This window comes from Nannospalax galili, unplaced genomic scaffold (assembly GCF_000622305.1).
Source record: "Nannospalax galili isolate Female #2095 unplaced genomic scaffold, S.galili_v1.0 scaffold259, whole genome shotgun sequence".
In the NCBI taxonomy this organism is placed as follows: Eukaryota; Metazoa; Chordata; class Mammalia; order Rodentia; family Spalacidae; genus Nannospalax; species Nannospalax galili.
The window spans coordinates 2,232,295-2,242,720 of NW_008344750.1; the positions used below are offsets into that span (position 1 = coordinate 2,232,295).

The following is a 10,426-nucleotide window of genomic DNA, read 5'->3' on the forward strand; positions in this document are numbered from 1 at the left end:
ACAAAAGAGGGTGTTGAATTACCTGGAACTGGAGTTACAGGTGGTTGTTAGCCACCATGTGGGTGCTGGGATTCGAACCTGGGTCCTCTGCAAGAGCAGCCAGTGCTCTTAACTGCTGAACCATCTCTCCAGTGCAGTTTTGCTTTTTAATTAAAACAAGGTGGATTTTTTTTCTTGACCTGACATAGTGGTGCACACACCTGTGATCCCAGCACCTGGAAGACTGAGGCTGGAAGTTGCCAGGCCTTTGATGAATTGCAGACTAGCCTATGGTACAGAGTGAGACCCTGTCCCAGAAAAACAACAGCAAAAAAAAAAATTGTTTTTTGCACATAGTTTTGGTTTTGGGGATATAAGTCTAGGAGAGGAATTTCTGGGTGTATTGCTGCATCTGCCAAACTATTTTCCAGGCAATGTTTCACATTTCTGCCAGCACTGGACAGGGGTTCTTTCTGGCTTCTCTGTATCTTTGACATTTGTTAGTCTTTCTCTAACTCAGCCCTGGAGGGCATGGTAAGCTCTCCATGTGACCTGCATTTACAGCTTCCCAGTGCCTCAGGGTGTTGAGCGTCCATGAGTGCACTTATTGAACATTCTATTCAATTCAAATCCTTTGTTCAGTCTTTTTTTTTTTTAATGAACACATGGGTATACCTGTGCCTCTGTGTGTGTGTGTGTGTGTGTGTGTGTGTGTGTGTAGTGTGTGTGTGTGTAGGTGTGTGCATGTGCATGTGGAGGCTGGGGAACAGCCTCGGGTGTCATCCTTAAGAACATCATCTACCTCCTTTGAGTCTCTCATTGGCCCAGAGTGCACCAGTTAGGCTAGACTGGCTGGCTAGTAAGCCCTAGATATTCCCTGTCTCCTCCTCCCCAGCACTGGATTACAAGCATGCACCATGTCTGGCATTTTTATGCAGGTTGTGGGAATCAAATTCAGGTCATATGCCTACAAGGAAGCACTTTACTGACGGAATCCCCCTCCCCAGCACCCTTTGCCCAATTTTACTTTTTTTTCAGTGCTAGGGATGGAACCCAGGGCCTCATGCCTGCTAGGCAAGCACCCTACCTCTGGACACATCCCAAGCTTTTTTTTTTTTCTTTCATCCTTTTTTAAGATAGGATTTCATATAGCGCAGACTGGCCTTGACTCTTTGTGTAGACAAGGGACTGGAGCTATGGCACAGTTGTTAAAGACTAAGGCTAACAACCAAAACGTCATTACATAGCCAAGGATAGCCTCAATCCTCATTTCTCCACCTCCTGAGTGCCACCACACCCAGCTTTCTGCCCATTTTCAAATTGGATTGCTTGTACTTTCTTGTTGTTACTTAGTTGTGCCACCAAAGTTTACAGAGAGGGGAAACCGAGGCCCCAAGAGGGGATGTGACTGGGTCCAGAAGGCTGAGTTCCCAAGCAATGGCTGCTGGAACTTGAGTTGGTGGTCACCTCTGACCCAGCAGGTGGGGGTCCACCCTCTCTCTGCCCAGTGGATTCTACCCCAGGCCATCACAGGTCCCGTCTATGCATTTGGAGAGATAGGGCCCTCAGCCAGAGGGTGGGCCGGAAAGGCTGGGAGATAGCAGTTCTGAGGAACAAACCCATCCTCTCTTCCTCTCCAAATCACGCGGGCCTGGCTGACGTGACCCAGGAAGAAGGGACAGCCCGAGCCCTGTGGTTGAGGATCCTATTTATACTGGCTGTTGCAAGCCTTTCCTGCTGGCGATAGGGACGTCACTGGGCACTGACCTCACCAGAAACGCTGACGCATCTTCCCCTCACGCTTTGCACTGATGCTGCTGAGGCCAGCCTCTGGACCTGGGCCACTCCCACTTACCCTGTGGAGCACCTCGCTCTGGACCCTCCCCTGGTGTCCCCACTTCCTGCTGCCCTCCAACCTCGAGACTCCTCTTACAAGCTGTTATAGGCTAGATCATGTTCTCAGTTGGGATGTGAGTCCTACCTAGCTCACAGTATTTCTGATGTGACTGTATTTGGAAATGGGGTCTTTAAAGACGGGAACAGAAAAATGAAGTCATTGGGTGGGCTCTGATCCAGTGTGACTGATAGTCCGTCTCTTCCTTCCTTCCTTTTTTTATTTTTTAAATGTGTGTGAATGTTTTGTCTCCATGTATGTAAATGCACCATGTGCATGCAGTACTTATGGAGGCCAAAAGAAGGCATCAGATGCCCTGAAACTGGAGTTATGGATGGTTGTTAGCCACCATGTTGGTGCTGGGAATTGAACCCAGATCCTCTGCAAGAGTAACCAGTGCTCTTAACTACTGAGCTATCTCTTCAGCCCCAATGGCTGATATTATTTTAAAAAGATTAGGTTCTGAAGAGATGGCTCCATGGAAAAAGTGCTTGTTGTGTAAGCATGAGGACCTGAATTCCAGTCTCCAGAACTCATGTAAAAAGGTGAGTGTGCTCATACAGGCCTGTAGCCCCAGCACTAAATAGCAGAAGAGTTGCTGGGGCTTGTTGACTACCAGCCTAACTCCAGGTTCTCAATAGAATAAGACAGTGATAGAGCAGGATACCTGATGTCCTCCTCTGGCCTCCATGTGCATGCACGTGAGCACGCACACACACACACACACACACACACACACATATACATACACAGGTGAAGAGTGATAGAGGAAGACATCTAACACTGACCTCTGTCTTCCACATGCACAGGCATGGGAACACACCCTCACCCTCAAATAGACACACACACACACACACACACACACACACACACACACACAGAGATTAGGACACAGAAAATGCAGAAACCAATGGATGGTCACATGAGGACACAGCATAAAGATCACTGACCAGGTGACATGTGTCTATAATACCAACTCTAGGGAGGTTGAGGCAAGAGGAATGAGAATTCAAGGCCACTCTAGACTACAGAGTGAATTGGAGGTCAGCTTGGACTACACAGTGAGAACTTCCTAAATAAATAAATAGCTAAGGAGAGAGGTCTGGGTAGGAACCAATCCCACTGACAGCCACTAGGACTATGGGAAAATACATTTCTGTTGTTGAAGGCCCCCAGCCTGTGGGGCAATGCCCCCCCCCACAGATTCTGCACCAGAGGATTCAAGTAAGTATGCATGAAAAATGTAGAGGAGCCTGTGGTCGTCTCCTCTATATGGAACATGTGCAAACGTTCTTTTTTCTTGTGATTCATTCAACAACATGGTTGTTTGTATAGCACATTTGCATTGCAATGAAATTCTAAGTCATCTAGAGATGGTTTGATGTCTGCCAGAGGCTGGTGTGGGTTCCACCCAAATACTATGCCATTTTATAGATGGCACTGGAGCCTTTGTAGATTGGGGTATCTTTAGGGAGGGGGCCCTGAAACCAATTCCTTGTAATACTGAGGGACAGTTGTACACCATCATGACAATTCTAGCAAACAAATACACAATCTGGTTTTGTCTTTAGTGACTGTGGTCCTTGGAACCAGTGCAGTGCAGCGCTCTGACTGGCCCTGTGCTAAGAACACGGCTCTTCAAAGTTGACAGGCCAGGTTTTTAGTTTCTTCCCTTCAACAGTAGGATGATGTCAGGGTTTTAAACATCTAAGCAAATATCTTACCTTGGTCTAAAGTTGTAGTTCTTATTTATTTAATTGAATTTATTTATTTAGAGACAGAGTCTTGTTACATAAATCTGGCTGGTCTGAAACTTGTAGTGAGTGAGCTTCCTGCCTCCATCTCCCAAATGCTGACATTACATGCCTGACTCTTTATTTTGAGGCGGTGTCCCTGTATAGCTCAGGCTGGCCTCTAACTAACAGTCCTGTCCAGCCTCCTGAGTAGCTGGGATTATAAGTATGTATAGCCATGGCCAGCTATGAATGCCTTTTCAGTCCTGCAGGGGTCTGCAAACAGGGTAGCTCATCTCTTTGTACAGCAATGACATTTTTAAACAGAGGAGATAGTTCAGGGTCCGTGGGCAGGAAGAAGGACTGACTGAGGTGAAGACAGGATCACCCCTGCCAGTGGGGTGATCCATGGACAGGAACAGAGACAGGCAGTGAGCTCTTGAGCATTGAGCTAGGCCTGGGCTTCTTAGAGTTTCTGTATCCTAGTCATAGTACAGTGAGGCAGGTCCCTGTCAGGGCTTGGGGAGAGGCAGGGACTGTCCCAGGATGAAATCAGGGATATGAAATACAGAAGGAGCCCTGCCTGCCCAGGGCCCCAGGGAACAGCACCGTTGGGTGGGCAGAGGCGAGGGATTCAGTGGAAGGAAGTGGAAACCTCAAGAGGAAGATCTAGACTGGGCTGGGGATTGGTAAAGGTGGGGAATCGCCAGTCAAGGTGAGCACCTGGCTGGACCAGGGAGTGAGTGGGCAGGGACACAGACAGCAGTCTTCTGGCATGGAAGTCGGTTGGTTTTGCCAACCAACTTTTGATCTCCTGTGAGTGGCTGGCATGGAGTTGGGCCAAAGAGGTTTGTTGAATGAGTGCAAGCGCAGTGGCAGCGGGATGTGCAATGCTTCCCCAGCTGGAGCAGCCCAGGTTCCAGGGAACCCCAGGACCCCTCCCACAGCCTCCTTTGAGCAACCTCTGGCTAGGCTCCTGAGATTTCTGCTTGAGGATGCTGGTCCCAGTCTGGTAGATGTGCTGGGGCTGCCAAGCATGACCTGCAGGCCTGGGTCAGACCCTGGGCCTCAGCTGACTCCACAGTAAAGCAGTAGTCTGCCAAGGGAGGTACCATCTCCAGGGCCCCTCAGTTCTCATGTTCCAACAGCGTTAAGAAGGACCAACCCATGATTGCTATCTTTCAGAGAAAGTGAAACCTGGTCTCCAACTGTCACGGCAGAGCTCCCTCCCTGCAGCTTCCCCTCTGAGCTCACAGTTTCCCCATCTTCTCCACCCCCTCCATATGTCCCCCGAAAACTAGTACTTGGAATTTGAGTTTCATCTTTTCTTTTCCTTCAAAGGCCTTTTTGCCTTTTATGTCCATGTTGGCGGTGGCCTTGTGAGGTGGGTCAAGAAATGCTTTTCTCCTCTTTATTTTACTGGTGAGACTCAGAGTGGTTAAGTTACTTGCCTCAGGCCACACAGCTCATAAGAAGGCTTGAAATCTGGTCTCTAGTTTCTTTTGCTCCAACTGTTCAGTTCTCCCTGGAAGATCCTGACTGTGGAGAGGGGACCTGGCATGGGAAGGCCGGAAAGGGGTGGCTGATCGGGGGAATGGAAACAGGGGAGTTGGGCTAGGGGATGCTGGTCCTGGGGACAGAACCACAATCTTGGGGCTGCTGGCCTGGGTCTGGCTCTGTGCCCAGAGCCGGGTGGTTTCCGCTCACAGATGTCCCGACAGCCCAAGCGAGAGGGTGGGAAGGGCACTCAACGAGGAAGATGTCTGGCTCCTTTTGGTCCTAAACCTCAGTGTCCTGTGAGGCTAGCCACTCTTGGGCCAAGGCTGGCCACTGCTTCCAGAAACCTGGCTGGAAGCTTCTCTTCCCATTCTGGGACTGACCTGCTGAAGATGGAAGGGACCCCCATGATGCTCCTCACCCCAAGAAGGCTGAGGCTGCGGTTTACATCATCCTTGGGCGTGGGGCTGACCTCGAAGAACGAATTCGAAGAAAACAGGAGGAGGAGCGGGCATGCTGTGGCGCCAGGCACCCATTGGCCGCCTGTGGAGACTTTGGTTTTTGGGGTCATGTTCCCAGAAGGCCTGCCCTTCCCCTTCCCCCTCCCCACCCACCTCACGAGGTGTTGGCCAATCGACCCAGCGGGCATAAAGTGGCTGCCAGCCCGCAGGACTACCAGCCAAGTCGTGTCACCCCCAAGAGGCACGGGCTGGAACGCGGGCACCCAGCATGCAGGCACAGTTCCCACAGAAGACTCTGCTCAGTAAGTACTTCCTTCCTTTCTTCCAGCCCAGGGCACAGCTGTGCCATCTGGCCGGGTGTGGGGTACCCTCTACCTTCAGGAGCTGTAGATCAGCATCAAGGGAAGGATGCTGAGGAGAGGGAGGTCAGGCAAATGGAGAGGTCCACTGAGACCCTAGCATCCCTACAGGTGGAGATGGGGTATCCCTGGGGGTTACCAGGGAGAGGTGACACAGAGACCATGTTGGGGACCAGGGTATGAGGGAAGAGGATAGAGCGGGAAGAGGCTGGGGAAGCAGGTGGCAGGTGGAAGATGTGTAGGGCAGGGCAGGAAGTTGCAGAAGCTCTGTAAGGAAGTGAAGCAATGGCTGGAACGGGGCCACCTTCTTGCCTGATTTGATTCTCAGGGTCTAGGGTGGATGGAAAGTCAGCCAGACCTTAGAGCCTTGGAACCCCCACAATCACATGGCACTTATAGGCACACCCACATGGGGACAGGCAAACAGAGCCCATGACATCACCAAGGGCTCTCCCTCTCTCTTACCTGGGAAGGCTCACCTGCAGACCAGGGCCCCAGTGAATAGCCAGATGCCCGTGCCTCACACAGGCCTGGCCACACACCCCTGCAGCCACCTAGTCCTTTCTGCACCCGTTACATGCTCTCTCGCTTGTAGGCTCTCTACCCAGAGTGCGGTTGCTGATACCTGGGGAAGGGGGAGGCTTGTGGTTGGCATGCCTGGGTGCCTGGCCCTCCCTAGCAGCTGGTCCCCCCCAAGAGGCTGGACCGTTTATAGGAAGGGAAGGATGGTGTCACGGCCTTCCGGGCCATTGCGCCACAGAACCCCTTCCGACCACGTGGCTGCCAGTGCCTATGGGGGTGGGGGGCAGTGAGCTGGAACTATACTAGCCCTCCCCTGCAACCTTCTGCAAACCTTTTCATGGGCTCCCAGCATCCCTGGGTGGGGGTGTCCTGACTGAGGTTTCACTTGTGGAGAAAAGTTGAGGAGAGTACTGGCCTTGTGTGACCTGGGCAGGATTTTCTCTTGTGACCTGGCTTACCTTTCAGTCAAGTGAGTATAAACACTGACTGGCCCTTTGGGCAGAGAAGTGTCCTTGGCTCTGTGCACAGAGCTTGGGGCACCTACTGCTCTGGGGCTGCCCACCAGGCTAGCTCCAGTCCACCTACACGGAGTACAAGAGCCTGTTACAGGGGTAAGGGGACTGATGAGTCAGGGTCTTAGGTCAAGGTCAGTCCTTAGGCCAGAAGTCTGACAGAGGACTCTTGCCCTGTCTGCCCATTGCGCCTCCCACCCCCAGGTCAGGACAGAGACAGGGGCATGGGCAAACTTATGCTCAGCCTCTTAGCAAAGAACTGCTAGGTAACTGCAGCCACTGCTGGTCCCTCCCACCCTGTTTGGTCTTCATGGTGACTCACTAGGAAAGTGGTGGCAGTCCCAGTGAGTGTACTTTGAGGACCCAGTGCCTATTGCATGCCCAGCTCCTGCCCTAGGCTGCACAACCAGGCACAAGTGGCCATACCTTCCCCCAGGTCCCTGGCTTCCTCTCCAAGTCAGGTGACCATACCCTTCTCTGCCCCAGGTCTAGTCCTCAGCCTCCTGCTCCTGAGCGCGGCATTGGCTATGCCTGGCTGTTCCAGCTCTTACCAGATGCTCCTCAGCCAGCTGCAGAGACTGGCAAACGACACAGAGGACCCCAGATCACTCGCAGAGCCATATGTAAGCACCCAAACCTCTAGGGTACCCAAGCGTCCAAGAGCCTTAAGAGCTAGTGAGAGAGTGATCAGGAAGGGTGGGTGGGGAAACTTAGTCTCTGAGTTATTCCAACTCTATTCATCTGCTGTCTGATAGGTTTAGTGCCTTGTTCTAGGTGCCCAGATGTAGCAGTTGAGTGAATCAGCCTACTCTCCAGCCTTCCTCCACACTTGCATACCCTCACCCCCATCTACCACATGCACAGTCACCCTCAGGGCCCTGGCAACCCTCCCACCCCATCTTTGGTGATGTCAGTATTCTTTTTTGCATCTTTCCATTGAGATGATCACACAGGGAGCCAATGAGGCAGGTCTAGTGTTTCAAGGGCAGTGAGGACAGACTTGTCTGTGTGTGTGTGTGTGTGTGAGTGTGTGTGTGTGTGTGTGTGTGTGTGTGTGTGTGTGTGTGTTCAGGGACTTTGGCGTGCGCTCCTCACTCTCTTGCTTCCTCAGATGCACCACCAAAGCTTGAACACCACAACTCTGAGGAAGTCCTGCACAGAGCACCCTGCAGCCTTCCCAAGTGAGGATGCCCTGCGGGCACTGAGCAAGCTGGACTTCTTGCACACCATCGACACCATGCTGGGCCAAGTCCAGCACCGAGTGGAGGCTTTAAAGCAGCAATTTGTGAGGACTCAGAACTTCCCGCAGCTGGAGAATGCTGAGTACAAGATCCGGGGCATCCGAAACAATGTGTACTGCATGAGCTGGCTGCTCCGCAGATCCCAGAAGACACTTGAACCCACACAGACAAGCTCTAGGGCCTTGTTATCCCCTGCCCCAACATCAGACACCTTTCAGGCCAAGCTGGACAGCTGCCGCTTCCTGTGGGGGTACCACTCCTTCATGGGCTCAGTGGGGCGGGTTTTCAGTGAGTGGGGGGACAGTTTGAGCCGCAGCCGGAGACACAGCCCACGACGGGCCCTGCACAAGAGAGCTCACGGGTTCAGACACTCCAGGAGCAGCCAGAGGCCCATGCCCAGGAGTCAGCTTCCCTGGTAGCCTGAGGATACACTGAAGGACACAGCACACTCTGGGGATGCAGGGTGCTGCCTCTAGAGGTCTTCTGCTCTTTCCTCCTGGGCTATGCAGAAGAGCACTTTAAGGGACAGTCAGTTTGTGGTACTTCCCCACCCCAAGCCTCCAGTTTCCCAGTCCTAGTGGGGTGGCCAGATCAGACCATGCAAGGCCGACTTTCCATTGATTCAGGGGTCTGATGACACAAGCTGACTCACAACTGGGCTGACACCCGCCCCCCCCACCAAGGCCTGCCGGCCATTCTCTCTCATGACTTAAGGGTTGTTACCCCCAGACTTCCTCCTTTCTGTGGTGGCAGGGTTCCAAGGGGGAGGTCAAGCCCTGAGCTAGCCTATGCCTCATCGCTGCTCAGCCCAGACACCTGGACATCTGGGTGACCTCACTTTAGGCATCTGTGACAGGGGCAGGGTGTCCTAGAAGGAGTACTGATCTGTAGGTGCAAGGGAATTGAGCATAGACTCTAGTTTGTGCCTCAGCTCTCCGTGTGAGCTTGGGTGGGTCACTTTACCTCTCTGGACCTCAATTTTCTCATTGGAATGCTCTGTGTGTGTGTGTGTGTGTGTGTGTGTGTGTGTGTATGTAATGCCCTCTCTGACTGTCAGCTGCTGGGACTCTGACATTGGGTGGACATCAAAGTCTCTGTGAATCAGGACATACGGTGCAAATGGTCTTGGGGTGGTTTGGCACTGCATTCTCTTAGTGGGACAGCTTAGCACCAGCAAGACCAAGGTCCTCACTGCTCAGTGCTCCCCCTGGTGGACCATTATGGGATTTTCACATGTTGAAACTTGGAGGGGGACCCAGAAACCTCTGGGCAATTCTTGCAGGGACATGACTAATTTATTGATTTTATTCATTTTTAATCAGTTTCATATTTATAAGGATTATTTATAATGTATATTTAATGTTAATATTTTGCTAAAATTTATTTAAAATTTTCCTAGTTTCTAAAGCTGGTGTCTGTCTTTTCTTATGGGAGAGGATTTCGGGGGTGGGGGGAGCAAGGCTGACAGGGTCCCTGTTCACTGATGGGTTGGAGGTCTAAGAAGTAGACCCATGAAGGGAAATCGCATGCCATAGCCAGCAGGGCTCTAGCTGTAGAGCATCTCCCTTCCTTAGCTTTTGTGTGTGTGTGTGGGGGGGGGGTGCATATATGTTCATGTGGTATGCACATGTGGAGATCAGAGATCAACATTGGGTGTCTTCCTCAATCATGTCCCACCTTATCTTCTGAGACAGGGTCTGCCACTGAACCTGAAGCTCTGTGATTCTGCTAGGCTGGCTGGTCAATGAGCTCCAGTGATGGTCTGTCTCTGCCTCCCCAGCACTGAGGTTACAGATGCACACACCACCTGGCTTTTCACATGGCTGCACTGGTAGGTAGGACTCCCAGGAGAAGCTGAGGAGGAGGAGAAGGAAGAGAAGGAAGAGAAGGAGGAAGAGCAGGAGGAGGAGAGATGGAAGAACTCAGAGCAAGGAGGAAGGCTAGATTATGTGGACACCTGCTGCTGTCTGGGTTACGGGTGTGTTATTGAGTATGTCCTGATGGGTTATATATGTTGATGGACATGTTCTGATGGTTGTGTGTTCTGATGGGTGTTTGTGGCACTGGGCATATGATGATGTGTGTGCGCTAATGTGTGCTGATGAGTATGTGAGTATAGTATGTAGATGTGCGTGTGTTGATGTGTGTGCTGATATGTGCGTGTGCACTGATGGGTATGTATGCCACTTGGCATGGTGTGAGGATGTATGTGTGTGCTGATGTGTGTG

General features: G+C 51.8%; 1 protein-coding gene across 1 annotated transcript; it reads left to right on the plus strand.

Moving 5' to 3' along the window:
- The first annotated feature begins 5,810 nt into the window (after positions 1 to 5,810).
- Positions 5,811 to 9,040, plus strand: Osm (oncostatin M). The gene is made up of 3 exons (XM_008841124.2): positions 5,811 to 5,866; positions 7,444 to 7,580; positions 8,069 to 9,040. Exons 1-3 carry the CDS (start codon positions 5,833 to 5,835, stop codon positions 8,615 to 8,617), a joined length of 720 nt encoding a protein of 239 aa, XP_008839346.1. The 5' UTR covers positions 5,811 to 5,832; the 3' UTR covers positions 8,618 to 9,040.
- The last annotated feature ends 1,386 nt before the right edge of the window (positions 9,041 to 10,426 follow it).